The sequence below is a fragment of the Panthera onca genome, chromosome C1 (genome assembly GCF_046562875.1).
Source record: "Panthera onca isolate mPanOnc1 chromosome C1, mPanOnc1 haplotype 2, whole genome shotgun sequence".
Lineage (NCBI taxonomy): Eukaryota > Metazoa > Chordata > Mammalia > Carnivora > Felidae > Panthera > Panthera onca.
The window spans coordinates 19149704-19171469 of NC_138346.1; the positions used below are offsets into that span (position 1 = coordinate 19149704).

Sequence of the window (21766 nt, forward strand, 5' to 3'; positions counted from 1 at the left end):
AAAAAAAAGAAGAAGAAGAAGAAGAAGAAGAAGAAGAAGAAGAAGAAGAAGAAGAAGAAGAAGAAGAAGAAGAAAACCAAAGGATCAACTTCCATTTTCAAACCCACAAACCCACAATTTCAACAAAAGGCTTATGGGACCAACCTTGGAAGACTAACTTACAATTCTAACAACATTACTGAGTTTCTCGGAACCAAGCTTCAGAGAATAGTGCCATTGAGCTGGGGAGCGAATGTCTTGGGTGGCAGAATCACCAGCATAGTCCCTGGAGAGGTGCGATGCCTGAATGATATAGTGTGGATGGATAATTGTATAACAAGGATGTGTAAGGGTTAAATTGTAGTGTAGGGCTAACGCTCAGCTTGAAAAATAACAACTTTGTTCTGACACTGAAGATCAAAAGATAACAGCCTTGCTTTTACTCTTGTAAATCATACTTCATACTCTTGTGAATCAGGCTTTACCAATGAAGGAAACAAAAGCTCAAAAAAAGAGCATCAGAGACAAGGTCAAGGAGGCCCACTGGTTGCAACTTAGTTGCAGAAAGTCTAAAATAATCACCTCATTTGATAACTGTTTCTGACTCATCTGGCAACTGTTTCTAACTCATCTGGGAACTGTTTCTCTGTTTTGTTCCCAGGTAATGATAAAACGATGTGATCGGCTTTAAAAACTCTGTACCCTGGCTGTTCGGAGCCACACTCTTATCAAGAGTGTTGGTCCGGATCGGTCAGCCTTGCCTCTTATTGTAATAAACTTTGTTGTGACTGTCACTGTTGCCTGTAGCATTCTGTTTCAGGAGTCGTGTGGATGCAACAGATGCAGTAATGCTACCAAACAATAGGTACATTGTCTGTTCAAAATGAGGGGCTAAACAGTTTCCAGTATTGCTAGCACATGCTTTTTTTTTTTTTTTTTAGATTTGATGTCTGATCTTATTTATTTGTTACTCTTAGAAAACCTCATTTTTTTTTAATGTTTATTTATTTTTGAGAGAGAGAGAGAGAGACAGAGCATGAGCAAGGCAGGAGGGGGAGGGGGAGGCAGGCAGAAAGAGAAGGAGACACAGAATCCAAAGCAGGCTTCAGGCTCTGAGCTGTCAGTACAGAGCCTGACATGGGACTTGAACTCGTGAACTGCGAGATCATGACCTGAGCCAAAGTCGGACACCCAACCAACTACGCCACCCAGGCATCCCAGAAAATCTCTTTTTTTTAATTTTGTTTTTTATATTTTGAGAGAGAGAGAGAGAGAGCTGGGGAGAGGGGGAGAGGGGGAGAGGGAGAGAAAGAATCCCAAGCAGACTCCACACTCAGCATGGAGCCCAAGTGGGCCTAGATGCCATGACTCTGGGATCATGACATGAGCCGAAATCAAGAGTCAGATGCTCAACCGACTGAGCCACCAAGGCGCCCAGAAAATCTCATTGTTGCCTGGACTCAGAGGTAGAAGCTCTCAGAAAGGGCAGCCTCTGTCTCTTGGCAACCTGTTCCTGGCGCTTTCCTTTGACCTCCTTCATTCTCTTGGCCAAAAGTTTAGTGTCTTCTTGCAGCCTCTTCCTTATTTTTCTTAGAACTCTGTGTCTTCTGAGCAATACGCCGACATTTGCCTTGGAGGTTACGTGGAGTAACAAGACGCTGAATCTTGGGCGCCTTGGTTCTAGGTTTCTTACCTTCTTTGTTTAAGAGCCCCATCACAACACACTGGCGGACATCATCTTCTTTAAAGAGACTGAGAAGTTTGCGGATTCTCCTAGCTCTTTTGGGCCCCAGGCAACAAGGCACAGGAGCATCCGTGAGTCCAGGAATATCCTTCTCCCCATTTTTCACGATGACCAAGTTGAGAACACTGAGGTTGGTATCCACAGCGTAGCCCTGAACAGATCTGCACTTTCTTTCTCCAGTCCTCCTAGGTCTGTAGCAGGAATGTCCCTTACTCAGCAGCAGGCGGATGCGGCCATGGGTCAAGACACCATGCTTCATGGGGAAGTCTTGTTTGTCATTGCCACCACAGCTGCGGACTACATAACACTTCCATTCCTCACCCGGAGCATCAGCATCGACTTCTGTGGCCGTACACTTCTCGTAAGAGGTATAAAGTTTCCGGTCATCATCCACGTCAATGAGTCTCTGGCAGCCAGCAGCTTGGAAGGACGTGTTCAGTTTCATCCTAAAGCTGCTTACCACCTCCAAGGCACTACGAAAAAGAGTTTTGTCATCACATGTTCTAAGCACTGATGGGGACATTAGATTTTATAGTTTTACCCAGAGAGTTGGATTCACCTGCTGCTAAATGGGACACGAGCAAGACAGAGGAGAAAATATAGAAATGGAATGTGTAGGGGCCCAGGGCAGGCTGCCCCAAGATGGGCCACTTTGGCATGAAGATGATTTCAAGCTGAGGGCAATTAAAGCCCTGTGGGCTCAATAAAAGTTTTGCCCCTCCCTTAACTACTTAGAAGAATTTAAATTGGGGATCTTTCCCAAAACAATGGTTATTACCAGATAAATTCTATCTGAGTGACCCATCTGTATGGCAGGGAAAACAGCTACCAAACACCTGCTCTTGTTATCACCCTGTGATGTGCATTCCTTCCCTCTGAAGTCCCAGATCCCTGTCCGCTTCTCCTTAGTTCAGGATGACATATATCCCTCATTTTGCCTGACGTCAGAATTTCCATGTTTGTTTGGATTGCTTGTACATATACTCTTAAATTTTATTTTCTCTGTTAATTTGTCTCATGTCAATTTTTTTTCTTTTTTAAAAATGTTTATTTATTTTTGAGAGACAGCGAGAGACAGAGAGACAGAGCATGAGCAGGGGAGGGGCAGAGAAAGAGAGAGGGAAACACAGAATCGGAAGCAGGCTCCAGGCTCTGAGCTGTCAGCACAGAGCCCGACACAGGGCTTAAACTCACGAACCGTGAGATCATGACCTGAGCCAAAGTTGGATGCTTAACTGACTGAGCCACCCCGGCGCTCCTCAATTTTTTCTTAGTCCAGCTAGAAGGACCTTGAAGGGGGCGGGATATTCTGACCCCTCGATACATTTATTGATACACCTCATTTTACTTCTGTGATGTTCTCACCCATGTCTTCCTTTGCACTTGTTTAACTGGGGAGTCGGATGCTGAAATCTGGACAAAGTAAAAATCTCTATTCAACTTTACAAAATATTTATTGAGGGGCCAGATGGAAAGACAACCGTCTCCAAAGATGGGAAATAAATTATTTCAACCATGTGGATTTTAAATTCTGTTAGGCCTGAGTGGCTCAGTCGGTTAAGCGTCCGACTTTCGCTCAGGTCATGATCTTACGGTTTATGGGTTCAAGCCCTGCATCAGGCTCTGTGCTGAAAGCTCAGGGCCTGGAGCATGTTTAGGATTCTGTGTTTTTCTCTCTGTCCCTCCTCCGCTCACACTCTCTGTCTCTCTCAAAATAAAGAAATAAACATTAAAAAAATATTTTTTAAAGATTTAAATTGTTAGGTGGGATTAGAACAGACTTTATTTAGTCTGGGACTAATTTTTCCCCATTATTGAGGCTATATACCTCTGAATGTTCAATCTGATGTCCCGTGAATTATTGGGGGAACCAATCTATTTGGGGGGGGGCATAATCTATTCCTGTCCCTATATGAGTTCTGAGGACTGTTCTCTTAGGTGGGTTTCCCCTCAGGTGTGGGTGGTGTTTTCTCAAGCATGCGCTGGTCAGAATTCAGCTGAAGACAGAAAAGTTTCCTCTGTACATCTCCTGAACACTTTCCCTGTCCCTTCTCTGGGTGTAGCTCTCTTCTTTGAGAATCTGCCTATGAATTCCTGGTCTTCCCAACTCCTAGTTCCCCTTCTTCAACTCAGGGGCTCTAAGAAGCTCCCCCTGGCCTCCAACTCCCTGAGCTTTGGCCTAGAAACTCTCTCCAGGCAGTAAGCTGGGGCAATCACAAGGTCACATGCTTTGTTTCCCATCTCTCAGGTTTGCTGCCTGTTGTCCAGGGTCCGAAACTCATTGTTTCATATTTTGTCCAATTTTTTTAGCTGTTTCCTAGGAGAAGTATAAATCCAATCCCTTTTACTTCATCTTGTCTCGAAACAATCATGTAGATTTTAAATTAGAAAATGTTATTGCTGTCTCTCTTAAAAACTGTTCATGACTCCAAACATATGTTTTCTTTCATACTGAGGAGTTGGTTTACCATCTGCAATATTAGGGGAGGGTTTTTGTCAAGAAAGGTGACAGATGGCAGTGCGGGAGGCGCCTGGGTGGCTCAGTCAGTTAAGTGTCTGACTCTTGGTTTCAGCTCAGGTCATGATCTCATGGTTCAGGAGTTCAAGTCCCACATCAGGCTCTGTGCTGATGGCTGGGGATTCTCTCTCTGCCCCTGCCCTGTTCATGCTCTCTCTCAGATTAAATAAATAAACTTAAAAAAAAAAAGATAGGTGACAGGTGAGAGTTGGCAAAACTCTTTAATGACACTACAAGTGTCTCTGTAGAATTAATTAGCTGCCGGTCGTTCGCTATGATGGATATAGCACTGGTCTTGAATTTGACTTCTCATAGAAATAAAATACAATGTAATTTGCAGTTTGAACTTCTCGATTCCATTTTATGAGGTCTTTTTTTTTTTTTTTTTTTTTTTTTTTTTACAGCTGCATCTCTGAGGTATACAGTGAGGTAACGTTTAGGGTATGTAATCACTAGGAGATCTGTGAGTGTAAATGCAGGTCATTTTATTCTAGAGTCAACACAGGCCACTTAATTTAGAGTAGTATGAGTAAAGTAAATCTTGAGACAAAAGAAAAGGAAAGGTAAAGAAGAAAACCAAACCTCCATTTCCAAACCCACAGTTTGGGAATGTGCCATAGATATTAGAATAATGGTGCTGGAAACTCCTTTTGACAACTGGCAGAAGTTTTTATATGGCCATATACTGTCTATTTCATCATTTTCAGTAGATGAAAATGTATAAGAAACACTATATGGGGCAAAAACACACTAAACATCATTTATAAATCATTTAATTATTACTTTTTGAACAGTTAGGGCACCTTTGATCGTATGATTAATTCACTGTCACATTTGTCAATCTTCTAACATTTTTTGACTCTTTTTTGGCTTCACAGGCCATCCTTCCTTCAGCCTAGATCTTCCCATTGATTTCTGAGGTTGGTAACTGCTACAAAGTACTAGGAAACTGGGTGGTACATACATTCACTAATTCATTCAATAACCTTGGCCAAGTCATCTAAACTCTCTGAACCTCATTCTTCTTATCTAAAAAAGAGATAATAATATCAATATTGAAAGAAGTTTTTAGTGTGTGTGTGTGTGTGTGTGTGTGTGTGTGTGTGTGTACACACATGTGTGTCTACACCAAGAACAATGCCTGAATCATAAGGGAAACTCACTAATTTGTTTGGCTTAAGCATCCATTATAAGGAGAGAAGTACACAAATTAACAAAATGTCTAGAATACCTCCTCCAGGAACTATGATTTACTTCCCTTCTGAAATACATCATGATGAGATTTTCAATGTCAAAGACTTCATCTTTTAATATCACAACCCATAAGAAGGGCAATTTGTCTAGGCTAGAGAGGGAATGCAAAAAAAAAATTTTCATCTCTAGGGATTTGAGACTTTTCCTGTCTGACAGAGGCAACAGAATCAGTGATATTTGTATCAGCTATAGTCTCAGATATGATTGCTGAGATGGCTGTACTTACCAAGCCCATGGATCCTGGTTTTGAATTAGTTTCCCAACAAGAGAGATGTCTAAAATTTGTATTCCTCTGCCAAAGAACATTCAGATTTGGGATGTCTGGTTTCAATTGGACTATCTTTCAAATTTTTAAATATATCATGCACTCAAGGACTATCATAATTATTCTAGAGAGCTGCATACCGAGACTGATCCTGTCATTGTCACAGCATTATCAGTAGCTGATCTGAGCCAGGAACTCCACTCCCAGGTATATACTTCTGATGCATTGAATTGTGTGCCCCCAGATTAATATATTGAAGTCCTGACCCTCAGTGCCTCATACTGTGATCTTATTTGGGGATAGGGTCATTGAAGGATGTAACTCGTTGAGGTTATACTAGAATAGGGTGAGCCCCTATTTCAATCTGGTGTCCTTATGGAAAGGAGAAATTTAGACACAGATATGCACACAGGGATAATGCCATGTGGACATGAGGGCAGAGATTGGGGTGATATGTCTACAAGCCAAGGAATGCCAAAGATTGTCAGCAAACCACCAGAAGCTAGGAGAGAGGCATGGAACACATTTTCCCTCACATCCTCAGAAAGAACAAACTCTACAGACAGCTTGATCTCAGGCTTCAATCCTCCAGAACCATGAGACAATGTATTTCTATTGTTCTAGCCACCCAAGTTGTGGTGCTTTGTCACAGCAGCCCTAGCAAACTAATACGATATCCAAAAGAATTGAAAACAGGCAAACAAATACATATACACACATGTTCACAATCGCACTATTCACAATAGCCCAGAAATAGAAACCATCCAATGCCCATCAACGGATGAATGGATAAATAAATTGTGGTATATATTGCTGGAGGACTGATTAAAAAAAGACAGGACCACTCACTGACCTGTGAGCTGGACCCAGGCCCTTGAAAGCTCTTCCCTCCCTCCCCAGTCCCTTGCCTTTCTGCTCCCAGAGACTGTTCCAAGGACAGAACCTTGAGATGGTGATGTGATGCTGAAAACACCTGCCTGGTATATGTGGCTGAGCCCAGTTAGGGCCTCTTTATAAGCTTTTAAGATTTGGCGGGGCAGGTGTGGGGATCCATTCATCTTGCAGCCAACCAAGATAAGCCTTGTATTTAAGTTCCCTTTGCTATTATTAAAATTGCCACCTACCAATACAGAGTGGCCTGCCTCTTTCCTCAGTCTGTCCCTGCCCACTGCTATTGGGGAGTGGTTTCAGACTACACCAGGAACTCCCGAGAGGGTTGTGACCCTACATATACATGCAATGGAATATTATTAAGCCATAAAAAGGAATGATGTACTGATACATGCTACAAAGTGGATGAACCTTGAATATATACAAAGTGAAAGAAGACCGACACAAAAGGTCACAAATTGTATGATTCCATTTATATTAAATGTCTACAATAGATAAACTATAGAACTAGCAAGCAGAAAGTGGGGGTTGGAGGTAGGGGTGCTGGGGTTTCCTCTTAGTTTGAGGAAAATGTTTTGGAACTAGATAGTGGTGGTCGTTACACAACATTGTGAATATATTAAGTGTTACTGAATTGTTCATTTTAAAATGCTTAATTTTATGTTATTTCAGTGTCACCTCAATTTCTTAAAAGTGCTGTCTTAAAATTAACGCACAGGGTAGGGGCACCTGGGTGGCTCAGTTAAACAACTGACTTGGGCTCAGGTCATGATCTCGTGGTTTGTGGGTTCCAGCCCCCACATCAGGCTCTGCACTGACAGTGTGGCACCTGCTTGGGATTTTCTCTCTCTCTCTCTCTCTCTCTCTCTCTCTCTGCTGCTCCCAGACTCGTGCTTTCTCTTTCTCTGAAAATAAGTAAACTAAAAAAAAATTAACGCACAGGTCTTAAGTGCACAACTTGACATTACCTATGTAAACAACACCTCCCTCAAGAATAGAGCATTACTATCACTCCAGAAAGTTCCCTAGTGCCCCTTACTACACTATTGACTCCCAGAAGGAAACATTGTTCAGATTTTTTTTTTCCAAAAAAAATTTTTTTTAAGTAGGCTCCATGCTGGGCATGAAGCCCAATGTGGGGGTCAAACTCACAATCCTGAGATCAAGACCTGAGCTGAGATCAAAGTCAGATGCTTAACTGACTGAGCCACCCAGGCACCCCAACATTGTTCAGATTTTAATCCCCAGAGGTTATTTTCCTCTGTTGTTGAACTCCACCAAAGTAGAGTTATACATCATGTACTCTTGCATCGCCTTCTTTTACTCAACATAATTTGTTTGAGATTCATCCATGTTGTTGAACAGATTAGTAGTTTTGTTTCTTTTTATTGCTGAGTAGTAGTATTTCAGACCATTTTATCTGATCTTCTATTGAGTTGGGTTGTTTCCAACTCTGTTATTATGAATGAGGCTGCAATAAGCATTTTTGGTGGGCAGGGTGCCTGGGTGGCTCAGTCAGTTAAGCATCCGTCTTTGGCTCAGGTCTTGAGCTCACGGTTCATGAGTTCCAGTCCCACGTCGGGCTCTGGCAGCTCTGAGCCTGGAGACTGCTTCAGATTCTGTGTCTCCCTCTCTGCCTCTCCCCTGCTCATGCTCTGTCTCTCAAAAATAAATAAAATATTCTAAAAAGTTAAAAACAAAAACCATTTTTGTTGGGCATCTTATTTTATTGGGAGGAGGACTATCTAGGGGTGGGATTGCGGACTCATAAGTAGAGAAATGTTAACTCACAAGTAACTCCTGGTGTTCCAACATGGTTGCACCATTTTACACTCCGTATGTGAAAGCCCCAGTTGTAGCACCTCTCCAACATTTGTTCTTGATTGCCTTTTAATTTTTTTAACATTTATTTTTGAAAGACAGAGAGAGAACACTAGTGGAGGAGGGGCAGAGAGAGAGGGAGACACAGAACCGGAAGCAGGCTCCAGACTCTGAGTTGTCAGCACAGAGCCTGAGGCAGGGCTTGAACCCATGAACCATGAGATCATGACCTAAGCCAAAGTCAGAACCTTAACTGACTAAGCCACCCAGGTGCCCCTTGATTGCCTTTTAAATTTTAATTATTCTAGTTTTATCTCATTGTCCCTTTAATTTGCATATGCATCAGGAAATGGTATCTTTGCCTTGTTCTTTTTAAAAAGTTAGCTTTATTTACTTACATACTACACAGCTCACCCATCTGAAGTGTAGAATTTGACTACTTTCAACAAATGTACAGTCATGTAACCACTACCACAATCAAGATACAGAATATTTCCAACGTGCCCCTAAACAGTCAATCCCCTCCCTCATCTACAGCCTCTGGCAACCACTGATATGCTGTTGCTGCAATTTGCCTTTTCTAGAATGTTTTCTAGAATGTTATGTAAGTGGAATCACAAAGTATGTAGTCCTTTGTTTTTGGCTTGAGTACAAGGCTCTCGTGATTCATCCACATTGGTGCATGTATCAGTTTATCCCTAAGTCGTATTGAGTAGATACATCACAGTTTGTTCTTTCAGTAGTTGTTGGATATTTGGGTTGTTTCCAAGTGTTTGCTATTATGAATAAAGCTGCTATGAACATTTGCATGCAGAGTGAATTGCTGGGTGATATGTTAGGGGTACGTTTCATTTTACAAGAAACTACCAAGCTGGTTTCCAATGGACCATTCTGCACTCCCACCAGCAATGCATGTTCCACTTGCTGTGCATCCTCACTGACACGTGGGATTTGCAAGCTTTTTCCTTTGAGCCATCCTGCTTTGAAAGTGGGCATCCTTGTAGTTTGTCTCTTATTTTGGTTTTCTTTTGTTTTGCCCCCTCCCCCCCCGCCCCAACCCCTTAGACCCCAGTGAGGGAACTGCTCTGCTACGCAGCAACCCAGACCCAGAAGCGAGTGCTCTACAAACAGCTTAACACCAGGTTCTCCATAAATGTGCCTTGCGTGCTAGGACTCGGCTCCCTTTCCAGACGCATCCGTGTCTCAGGAGGAGCGGCTCTCGCTCAGGATGCCGCCCGGTGTGCCCCTGTAGCAGGCACCTGGGAGAATGGGTGAACGGAGGCCCAGCCACACACTGCCCTATCATTTGGCCTTGACAGAATTCTGACTTAGAGATTCAGTCATAATCTACAGATGGTAGCTTCGCCCTCATTCAAGCATATACACAAATCTGAATCTGCATCATTCTAGTTTTAAATGTACTTCCCTGACAACTAATGTTAGGGGGTCCAATCTTTCCAAGCTAATTATCTTGATTAAGTAATCAGGTTTGGTATCCCACGGATAGAATCAAAGTATATTTTAATCAGTTTTATAATAGACACACACTATTGTAATAGTATTGTAAAATATTGAAATAGTAACATGCTAGATTACTATTACTTTATGGAAGGAATTTTTTTGGTGGTGTTATTTTAGAATCCATTTTATTACTTTTTAATGTTTATATTTGAGAGAGAGAGTGCAAGCAGGGAAGGGACCGAGATCCAGGCTCTCCACTGAGAGCAGCAAGCCTGATGTGGGGCCCGAACTCATGAATAGCGAGATCATGACCTGAGCCAAAGTCAGACACTCAACTGAGCTACCCAGGTGCCCCTAGAATCCATTTGAAATCTGCACTATATATGTTATCACTTTGCCAAGCGTTTTACATACATTTTCCCCTCATTTAAACCTCGTAACTACTATATGAGGTATGCTTTGGTCTCCTCACTTCACTGATTGAAACTTGTATCTTTTCAAAATTAGTCCCTAGCATTGTGTCCTAGTCCATTACAATAAAGGCACAAATGGGCTTTAGAAAATAACTATTGATCCTTCTTGTATTCTTTCATTTACGTGAGAAATCTGTCAAGAGCAATGTAAGATCGCTTGCAGCTTTCATTGCTCCAAAACTGATGAAAGGTCAGGTCAAAAGAGCATCTATCGGGGTGCTTGGGTGGCTCAGACGGTTGAGCGTCTGGCTTCGGCTCAGGTCATGATCTCACAGTTTGTGGGTTCAAGCCCCCCATCGGGCTCTGTGCTGACAGCTTAGAGCCTGGAGCCTGCTTCGAATTCTGTGTCTCCCTCTCTCTCTGCTCCTCCCCCACTCATGCTCTCTCTCTCTCTCCTTCAAAAGTAAATAAGAACATTAAAAAAAAATTTTAAAAAGAGCATCTGTTGATCCCTGGACATTAATGAAGGTGCAAACTCTGTGGTGGAGAGGGTTGTCTAAAAGGCCAAGGCTTGAGAGGCTGGATCAGAATCACAAGTGGCAGGAAATGGGGTCCCTCAGCTATACATCTCTGAAACTGCCAATGTTTCTAAGTCTCAAAACAGTTGGGGGATTCACCAAGTACACAGCTAAAACTTAAAACTCTTAAAGGACAATTCTAAAGAAAACAAGGAGGGGAGGTCCCCCAGTTGTCTGTGGTGACCACCTTCATTGTACAACTAATTCAGCTGAGAGGGGCATGGCAATACCATGTGCCGGATTATCCCCTGCCTCCACTGGCCCAGTGGATGGATGGCCCCAGAGGGCAACTGAGTGTGTTGTTAAGCTATCATGACAGGGACAATCACCATCAACAAGTAAATAGCATAAAACCAGACGAATGCACCTGTAACAACAGTCTCTTGGCACAGCTGTTGGGTTGGTGCACCTGCTCTTTGGCTCCAGTTCAAGGTCTCCTACTCTCTGTACCCTGCTCCTCCCCCTTTCCATCCACCAGGTCCCCATTGCTCCCTTGCTCTTTTTAAAAATAGGCTTCATGCCCAGGGCAAAGCCCAATGTGGGGCTTTGAACTCATGATGCTGAGATCAAGACCTGAGCTGAGATCAAGAGATGGACGCTTAACCAACTGAGCCACCCAGGCACCCTTTGCTGTCCCTTTTTAATTAGTTTCTCTTGGGATAGGACTGAATACTTCACATATTTGTAATGCTTAATGTAGGTATTATTTTCATATTATTTATTTTCTAATGTTTATTTTTGACAGACAGAACGTGAGTGGGGAGGGGCAGAGAGAGGGAGACACAGAATCTGAAGTGGGCTGAAGTGAAGCATCTGGCTTCGGCTCAGGTCATGATCTCACGGTTTGTGGGTTCGAGCCCCGCATTGGGCTCTGTGCTGACAGATCAGAGCCTGGAGCCTGCTTAGGATTGTCTCCCTCTCTGCCCCTCCGCAACTTGTGCTCCCTCTTTCAAAAATAAATGTAAAAAAAGTAAACATGAAAAAAATTATTAAAAAAACCCTGACTTTAAAAAGTTAGATGACATGCCCAAGGTCACACAGCAGAACTGAAATTAGAACCCAACGTCAGGGGTGCCTGGATAGCTCAGTTGGTTAAGTGTCCAACTCAATTTCAGCTCAGGTCATGATCTCACAGTTCATGAGTTTGAGCCCTGCAATGGGCTCCGTGCTGACAGTGCACAGCCTGCTTGGTATTCTCTCTCTGCCCCTCCCCTGCTCGTGCTCCCTCTCAAAAATAAACTTAAGAAAAAAAAAAAAAAGAACCCAAGGTCAGATTACAAGGTCCATGCTCTCTTCCTATCACAACACCACTATTCTTCATTGGTATTCATTCTAAATCAGTTTCTGATCAATCCTGAGTGAATCTGAAGTAAACAGGAATAGTGACTACCTTCTATGCCCCCACCCCAAATCCCTACTCCACTGATCCAGAAATATCTTGTGCTTCATTTCTTGACTACGGAACATTCCATTCCGTCTCCAAACAGGGACTTATCAATTTAAAAAAAGCAGCGGGCATGTTCTGACATTTATCCTACTACACCTCCAGATTTAAGCGTTCAACAAATCTTACTTCTCCCAAAGTCCTTATTGAGCTGAATACCTTAACACAGGTGTTCATTGCTAAACATGTATGCTGAATGCTTAAGCAAGATTTTTTTTCTCTCAAGGGTGATGGGGGATTATAATCCCCATTCCTTTGTCCCATGTGGCAAAACACCACACCTTCAGAGATTGTAATAGGATGGAAACTAAAAATAATGTATGTATAAGGGTGCCTGTGTGGCTCAGTCAGTTAAGCATCCGACTTCGGTTCGGTCATGATCTTACTGTTCATGAGGTGGAGCTCTGCGTTGGGCTCCGTGCTGACAGCTCAGAGCCGGGAGCCAGCTTCAGATTCTGTGTCTCCCTCTCTCTCGGCCTCTCCCCCACTCATGCTTTCTCTCTCTCCCTCAAAAGTAAAAACATTAAAAAAAAAAATAATGTATGCATAAACACGTTTTAAACTATTACGGACACTTATTTTCATTACCTATTTAACTTAGTAAGCTCCCCTCCCACTCCTTATCCCATGATGCTGCAATGCTGGTCCCCTCTCCAGTTACAGGGATGTCAGTGCACTGGTTATGCCTTCTGGGGATTCTCAGCTGGCAGGCCACAGAACTGAAGCTAGTTTCCAAAGAATAAACCAGCTCAGCCAGGCCTCCACAGCCAAGCCCTTGCACCAGACCAGCCACCACAAAAGTACTTACGCAGGTGGCCAGTTTTCTTAGGAAGGCCGCTGACTGCCCTCATCACAAGGTTTTGACACTGCAGTGGAGTACTGCACTAAGGTGGCACAGGACAGAGCTGGCTTCAATTCTATCAGAACAGATTTAAGGACCGCCAGGGCCTCTCCTGCTGGGCCTGACTTTGAAGTCCTTGCTACTGAGCAGCAGGTAATATCTCAGGACCTTGTCACAAAGCTTTCTTCACAATTGTCAACATGGCCTTCAGACTGACCAGCGCAGCCATCTATTGCATGGCCTTGAACCCAGTCAGGCCTCTCAGTGACTTTTCCATGGCTCCATCCCAACTCACCACTTAGAACTCCGTAAGCCACGAAGCAGGGTAATCATCCTTATGAAATTCAGAGAGAATAAAGGCAAAGAGCCTGGGGCCAGGTGGATTCATGTTGGGCACAGCTGCTAGACAACTGAAGTGAAGAGACCACAGGGCCCAGGAAGGAGTGAGCAGCTACCAGTAAGTGCTGGGTTGAGTTGAGGAGAAACCATAGTTCAAGTGAAAACCACCTTTCTGATCCACTATCCCACCGCGTGCTTCCCCTGGGCATCACTGGGCCCCAGCACAGAGAGGAGAACTTCTGGTTCAGGTGTTCGTGTTCTTTGTACTCACAGTTCGCTCAGTCAACGTTTATTGAACACTCGCTGTTTACGGAGTCTTGGGGAGGGAGGTAGATTCAGTGAAGAGTACAAGAGTTTCGTCAGCGGTCTGACTAGAAGGCCATTCTACAATGGTGACTGCTCCTGCAACCCACCGGCCATGCCCCCAGACTCTGCTTGCCTGGTGGCCTGTGAGCTAGACCCCGCTAATCAGTGAAGGAGGTAAGAACCCACAACTTCCTGTGTGTTGTGGGGAAATCGCAGCTCCTTCCGCCCGGCCCCTGGGTTGTGTCTTTTGATGTGTAGACACAGACAACAGCAACTGGGATTACCTGGGCTCCTTCACCGGGGCCACAGGAAATTCACAAAGCTCAAGACCTCTCACCTCACAGATAGCGAAGAGCTAACATTCATGACAAAGAAGTCTAGAAGGTTGAACAGGTAGTGATGTGAGGTCAGAACAGACTCAGGGCTATTGGCTGGTGGGTATATGAAAGGAAATATGAAGCCCCTAAAGACTAGGATGACAGGAAATGGGTTCATCACGTATGGCCTCTCCCTGCCTGTCTACTGAGGAGGTCAGAAGGTTTCTCAAAGTGGCTCCTCGGGGCACAGTGTGGGGAAGAGGGTGGTGGGGAGACCTGAGGAGATAAGGACCTTCGGAGGGACCTCCTCAATTACAGGCAAAGGACTTCAGGCCCAAATATGTTCGATGTGTTTTTTCCTCCAGAGCTGTAACTCATTCACAGCACCAAGGCCTCACACAAACCACACGTGGCTCTCTGAAGTTAGAAACCAAACCCTGCTTTATAAGGCTGAGTGGCCATCAGTGGCTTCTCTGCTGGGATATGAGGTACCAGCCAGTGAACCTTCCTCACCTTCTCCCCATTCCCACCACCCCTCCAGCCCTTCAGAAACCCATTTCTGCAATTCAACCACTTCAAAAAAATACTTTGAGGAAGGGGCCGGGGCTCAGGCTGGCTGGCCAGCCAGCCAATTCCCATGAGGTAGCTAACACCGGTGCTCCTAGGCAGGGGCTAATGGAGAGAGGCCAGTCATGGGCTCACAGCAGCCAGGAGTGAGTCACCGGTTGACTGGGAGGTGGGGGAAGCAGAGAGTCTCAAAGTCTGCCCAGAGTACTTGATCAGAGGCAACATCTGGGTGGAGAGGCTGGGCTCTTTGCTGGTATCCTCACTGTCCCTGGAAGAACTGGGTTTTCTGGGAAGAGAAGAATGGCCAGCTTGGGTCTTCTTGGGCTTGGGCATGGTCCCATCTTCAGAGAGTGGTATGCTTCCCTCAGAGAAGCTGTGTTTTCTGAAGAAGCAGGTGGGAAAAGAAAGAGATGGCTATGTGGCTGAGACTTCAGCCTACGATTTGTCTTTAGAGTCTGGACCAGACATTCACAACACTATGGCGCTACAGACCATGATTATACGAAGATACAAATAATGGTAAAATACACCTTCTTTATCTGAAGGCTAGAGAGCTTGGTGCAAATATGAATGTGTGAGAGAAGGAAGGTTCAAGGAGCCCACAGCTAGTGAGCACGGCTAAGAGGGGCTGTGTCTGCAGGTAACCCCATGCTCCAGCTCAGCTTTGCTGGGCAGAAGGGGAGTCACCAGGCAGAGGACACTGGCTGCCTATTGTGATACGCATATCCCATATGTGGCTGCATATCCCACCAACCCCCAGTTGGAGAATGCTGATCTTCTCATAATCTGGGAAGGGAGGAAGAAGAAAACTCCTTGAACTCACATCCAACACCGTTCCCTTGCTCAGACAGCACTCACCCCAGCTTGCCAGTCTCTGATTTGTTGAAAGCACTGAGCGCCACATCACCCTTTGGGACAGTCAGAAGTGATGTTGGGAGAGACCACTAAAAGCAAAGGAAGCAGTGAGGTCAAAAGGGCTAGGCAGAAGTCAGGAGGGAGTGTTTGGGGTCTTGGGACTCTTTCCCAGCTCTATGGAGCACTGAGTGACCATGGGGCTCTCCTCTTCCCTACCCTTCAAGCATGGGCCCATCTGGGACAAAAATCTCTGTTCTTTCCAGATTCAGGCAAGAAGTTGACACTACAAAGCACTCTTGGCCCTTGAAAGAAAGGCATCCAGGGAGTCCCGGAGGCCATTACTCCCTTGGAAGGAAGAGTCATGAGACACAGAGACAAGGCCTAGGGGAGAAGTGAGAAGGTCTAGATCTCCATCCAACTCTCGCTGCACTCTTCAGGTGGAGTGAGGGACTGACTGAATTTGTCTCCTCCCCCGCAACGGTGTCACTCACCATTGGAGCAGAATCAGAGACAACTCCTGTGTGGAACCCTTTGTAGCACCAACTCCGAAGCAGATCTACTCCTAGGACAAGATTAGCAGGGGTGGGACTTAAGAGGGTGGAATCAACTGGTCAATTCTTGCCAGGGAGGCCCATTTCTTGGTCTACTGAGATTTAATCACTCACTAAACATGGCCTCCTGTGGGTAGGGAGGACACATCACCTTTGAGCTTGTTGCCATGGTACTTCTGTTCCCACTGGGTGGTGAGAATGTTGAAATATCGTGGCTGCTCAAAAAAGCGGAGATAGCGAGAGGAGATTCGAGAAGGAAAAATTCGTTCAAATTGACCGCGGCGAGAAAACTCATCTTCCATCTCAACCAGAATCCGAACATCATCTGGTGTCAGGACATCCAGCACAGACGCATAAAAGTCCTAAGGCCCAAAGAACAGAGAGGAAGAGGGCGTGACAGAGAGTGTGAGCTGGAGGCAAAGAATCCAGAAGCTGGGGACAGTGAGTACAGTTCTGAGGTCCTAGGCTCCAGGACTCCCAAGGCAGCACCAAGACCGACTAGTGGGTCATCTCTGGAACTCGTCTATTCCCAAGCCTACTGAGCTTTGCTGTCTGGGGAAGACGCCATTGGTCCAGGTAGGGGAGCCTCTGGGACACAGAGATTTTAAGAGGTTTGCTGGCTGGAGTCAGGAGCAGAATCCAACAACTCTGATTTGGTAGCAGCCTTTTGTCTGCTACTGTCATATTTGGCTCCCTCATCTGCTCTGAGAAGATGTCAACCCTCCTAGGGGCTCAACGCACCTCAAGGAAAGAAACCCAAAGGATCTATGGCTCTGACAACAAGGGATGGCTAGTATAGCATTTTGCTAAGAGCAGTGGTTCTTGACCATGTGATAGAGGCCATCAACTCTCTCCTGGAACGACACATAAGCCAGCAGATCTCTGCACACCAAGGGATCATGGACCAGGGTTAGGAAACCCTGTCCTAGGGAAAGGGAAAACCGGTCGCCTTAGGGTCCCAAATATTTGACTGAGGAAACTTTCTGTTGGCACTCGGTGTGTGTGTGTGTGTGTGTGTGTGTGTGTGTGTGTGTGTGTGTAATCTCCTACCTGATCAGGAATTTTCTGGGTCAGATAATAGGCTTTCTTCATCTTCTGTGCAGTGAAATGTTCTGGGGTCATTCGACATTTGTCCCTGGGGGAGCTGGGCAGGCTAAGGCAATGGATGGAAAAGAAGCAAAGGGTAAGGTCAGCAGCTTCACATCCTGAAGACATGAGGAGAGAGGGTCCATCCCAGGACCCTTAGCTTAACTGGAGAAGGAAGATACTCTTGGTCAGGGTCAGGGGACTCACTAGGGCACCAAGGTTAAGTGGTTTGTTGGATGGAGTCACATCCTTCTCAAGAGAAGACAAAGAAGTTTAGAGAAATATTTGTTACTTGAATAGATCACACCACAATACCCTGTCTGGGCGTCCAAAGATCAATTACCATGGAAAACTGAAAGAGTATAAGGTACCTCATTAGGTTGCATTTCAGTAGTTAAACAAAAAAAAAAAAAAAAAAAGAGGACCCCCCCCCCAACACCAAATAATTATTGGATACTTCAGTTTCATTTGGTGGACACTTCCTAAGTACCCAGCTCAGCCCTACTGGCTGTGTTATCCTGGGCAAATCACATGACCTCCCTGTACCACAGTTTCCTCATCCACATTACTATGATTACCGCTGAGAGACACAAAGATAGCCTCCAAAATACTCACAAGACGGCAGGTGTCAAATGACAACCACAGCACAGAGCCAAACAGGAGTCTGCAAGGCATGGTGGGGAAAGCAAGTTTTGTTCCTAGCAAATCAGGATTGGAATCCCAGCTCTACCACTTTGTAGCTGAATAACCATGGGTGGGCTACTTAACCCCAGTGATTTTCAGTTTCCTCATCTGTAAACTGAGGATACTTAATACCAACCTCATGGGGTTGTTGTGGAGATAAGTTACAGGATTCTCCTTACACACAGCAGGTACCAACTAAATACTAGCTCCCTTTCCTCAAGAGTGGTTCCAAGTGGTGTGGGGCTATGGTGGAGAAAGCCCATGTAGGGCTGGCTTCATGAAGATTCTGTCTTCAGCTAGGCTCTCATGGATGGCTGAGGTCACAACAGGGAGGTCTGACTGAGGGGAACTTCAGGAGGAAGAATCCCAATGAGCGGAGGAGGGGATACTATGGGAGGACAGCGAGAAGCCATATACATTGCAGGGGGGAGACTCAATTCACTGATCCTTAAGGATCCTTCCAACTTTGAGGTCCTATGAGCGATTGATTTGTCAGAGCACAGGAGCCAGGGGGAGGAGTAGAGGGAGGGGCACCTGGGAAAAGGAGGCTGTGGCCTCCAATGTGCCTGTGAGGAGTTCAAAGCTGATTCCCCACACCCTGTTGGAGATTCCTGAGCTGGGAACAAGATAACCAGACACGCTTTTGAGGGGCACTGATGTGGGAAAGGTGTGTGGATAGACTGTGGGGGCAGACTGAGTCGCAAAGGAGACCATCAGGAGGGGGCGCCCAGACATCATCCCTTCCCACAGTCACCATGGGGCTGTTCATGCTGCCAGGCAAGCCACAGCCAAGCAGGGAGGCTGACCTGGTGCTGGAGCTGCTAGAGCTGCTGGAGCTGGAAACCATATCCTCTGTGTTGGGCAGAACAAAGCCTGCCAGGTTCAGAAGGTCACGGATCATCTGGCCTTTGATGCTGATGTCCAATGGAGAGTTGGAGTGGAGGCTTTGGGAAAGGGTACAAAGAGCAGTAAAACTGTTTCTGGTTATGCACCCAAGTTAGGGCTAGCCCCATTTACTCACTGCCTCCCCAACTCATGTGCATCATCATGGGGGACTTCTTGCCCCACAGATAGTGAATAACCTCACTCAGGGGGGGTTCCTGGCCATGACCTTCATCCGCTAGGGCAAAAGCATGCAGTAGGGATCAAGTTGAAAAGAGTAACTTTTAACAATCTCTCTCCATCCTCAAAGACTCTTGAGATAATGGCAAAGAATGAGTGAATGAGAAAAACAGACCATGAAGGGAAAACACAAATTCTAGTGAAGGAGAGGTCTTCCCAAAGTCAGCAAGGCATGGGGGGCAAAGGGGTAGAGGATCACGGAGCTACAGAAGAGTTCTACTCAGGGCCCTGAGAATCCCACTTACCTTGGGGAAATGTTGACCTCTAGGACCCAGGGCTTGAGGTTCTCATCCAGCATGATGTCAAAACCAAAGAGCTCGTGGCAGCTATAGGGCCGCCGCACGTACATCTTCAGCAGGCTGGTCACATAGGGTTCTGACCTGGTCACAGGGAAGAGCAAGTATTCAGCCCAGCTCTTCCCAGAGGGCCCTACACAGGCCGCCCTGCCAGGGGAGTTGCCCAGAGATGGGAGAACAGAAGTAACCCAGGAAAAGCAGCTCCCAAGAGACGCCTCTGATCCAGCGCCAGCTTCTGGAGAGGAAGTTCAGTAGAAGAGCAGAACTCTATCCACTCCCTCCTACTGCCCGTCCTCAGAAACTGACACACAGCGTGGTCAATGTCTAGGACACAGCAGCGTGGAGGCCCATAAGAAAAGGGGATCCAGTGGCAGGCCTTGCACCCAGGGTGGCAGTGTGACTCACGAGATGATGGTTTTGACAACAACATCCTTTATCTTCTCCCAGATGGCATCGCTATTGATTCCCTTCTGGCTCAGGTAGTTCCACAAGGCCTTCAGTGCCCTGCAAGGGTGGGACGGGGGTAGTATTTGGGGTTATATTCGATGAATGAGTGATCAAGGAAAGAGAAAGAAAAAGGAGTAAGAGGTCCAAAGGTGTTTTCTCCACATCTCTTCTTTTGAGGTTTTCAATTAAGAAAGAAAGGAGCGTAGATGCAAACAGACCAATTCTGAACTGCCCAGTGTTTAAGTAACCTTTGGGCTTTACATCAATACTCCGCTCACCATCCCCTTGAACCTCCCCAAAGGCTAGAACCTTGTGCCCCTCTAGGCCTCCACTTCATGGGGGCCCAGCCTGGGTACCATTTGTGGCCCTGGCAGGCCGTTTCATCTGCATTGGCCTGGTACTCGGCATTCTTCTTATTGACACTGTAGTTGGTCAGGTGCATGAACTTGTTGCCAAGGCTCTTCATGGAAGGGGAATACCTGGGAGTGAGGAAAAAGGCAGAGGTAAGATAGAGAGATGGCAGGCAGACAAGGGTCCAAACATTTCCCAAATCCTGAGGAGGTAAAGGACAAGTGGACAGATCTTTTCAGATGCACGAGAGTCTGAGAAGTATATCCGTCAGTAAGGTTTCTAAAATACCACAGCTCTTTTATCATGAGCAGCTCACAAAACTCAGGAAAACTTTTACTTATGTTGACTAGTTGCTTATAAAAGGAGATGACAAGGGATACAGATGAACAGCCAAGTGGAAGAGAAGTATAGGGCAAGGGATGTGGGACTCCTCTCCTTCATCCCCACCTTGGTCCTGCAGGAAGACCCAACCCACATTCAATGAGGTAGAGAACTTTCTCATTTCCTAGTCCCCAAGTGACAACACGATTTATAAGAAACTGACCTCTGTGTCCCTGCCCCTGGTTCCTGGCACAGAGCTACCAAAACCCTTAAGAATTCCTCAGTAATAAGAGCACTAGAAGCATCTTTTGTTCTCATATATGGTCTTTGACCCCAGTTCCTGACACATACCTCCTGAAACCCTTGTAATTTCCTAGGCGACAAAAGGGTCTTTTGTTCTAATGAGGTGACTTTGGGTGGGTTCCTGGATAGGGTCTGATCACCAGATAGACCAAAGCTTGAAATCTTCGACCCCGCCCCCCATTCTCTTAAGAGGGAGAAAGGCTAAAAACAGAACTGATGATCAATCATGTGTATGTGATGAAGCCCCCATAAAAACTCTATAAGTAAGGGGTTCAGGTTCTGGGTGGGTAAGCACGTGGGGCGTGCTGGGAGATTGGTATCCAGAGAGGCAGGGAAGCTCTGTGCCTTGTCTCCTCTGACACCTTGCTTTGTCTGGATATTAATCTATAATCAAACTTTACCATCTCCTTTTATGGTAAGCTTCTCTGGCAAATTAATGGAACCTGAGAAGGGGGTCCCAGGAACCTCTGACTAATAGCACACCGGTTGTCAGATGCATAGGTGGCACATGGACTTATGACTGGTGTCTGAAGCAGGAGGAAGAGGCAACCTTGTGAGAATGAGCCCCAACCTGGAGGACTGGATGCTCTGGGGGCTGGACAGTGGCAAGAGTTAAATTGCAGGTACCCAGCCAGTGTCTCAGAGAACTGCCTCATGTGGTTTAGAAAAAGCCCCAATGCATTTCGTGACCAGAAGTGTCAGAAATGAAGCATTCCATGGGGCGCCTGGGTGGCTCCGTCGGTAAAGCATCTGACTTCAGCTCAGGTCATGATCTCACAGTTTGTGAGTTCAAGCCCCATGTTGGGCTCTGTGCTGACCGCTCGGAGCCTGGAGCCTGCTTCAGATTCTGTGTCCCCTCTCTCTGCCTGCCCCTCCCCTGCTCATGCTCTGTCTCTCTCTCTCCCTCTCTTGAAAATAAACATTAAGGGGCGCCTGGGTGGCGCAGTCGGTTAAGCGTCCGACTTCAGCCAGGTCACGATCTCGCGGTCCGTGAGTTCGAGCCCCGCGTCGG

The 21766-nt window shown here is 45.8% G+C and overlaps 1 protein-coding gene and 1 pseudogene across 3 annotated transcripts in view; both read right to left on the bottom strand.

The window, feature by feature from the left end:
• Positions 1-1250: 1250 nt before the first annotated feature.
• Positions 1251-9514, bottom strand: LOC132672030 (small ribosomal subunit protein eS6 pseudogene; annotated as a pseudogene).
• Positions 9515-10125: 611 nt separating this feature from the next.
• Positions 10126-21766, bottom strand: part of TTLL4 (tubulin tyrosine ligase like 4) — a 42374-nt gene continuing 30733 nt past the window's right edge. Inside the window, exons 11-19 of one of the 3 annotated variants that reach the window (XM_078450868.2) lie at positions 20136-20258; positions 19738-19836; positions 19282-19416; positions 18721-18888; positions 17195-17297; positions 16296-16506; positions 16085-16155; positions 15597-15682; positions 10126-15120 (exon numbers count right to left, since the gene is read on the bottom strand). In XM_078450868.2, coding sequence (XP_078306994.1) covers positions 14862-15120; positions 15597-15682; positions 16085-16155; positions 16296-16506; positions 17195-17297; positions 18721-18888; positions 19282-19416; positions 19738-19836; positions 20136-20258 — 1255 coding nt within the window. In that variant the 3' untranslated portion in view covers positions 10126-14861. Of the gene's footprint in view, positions 15121-15596; positions 15683-16084; positions 16156-16295; positions 16507-17194; positions 17298-17845; positions 17895-18720; positions 18889-19281; positions 19417-19737; positions 19837-20135; positions 20259-21766 lie in introns of those variants that run through there. The other 2 variants (XM_078450869.2, XM_078450870.1) reach the window with 2 other exon arrangements.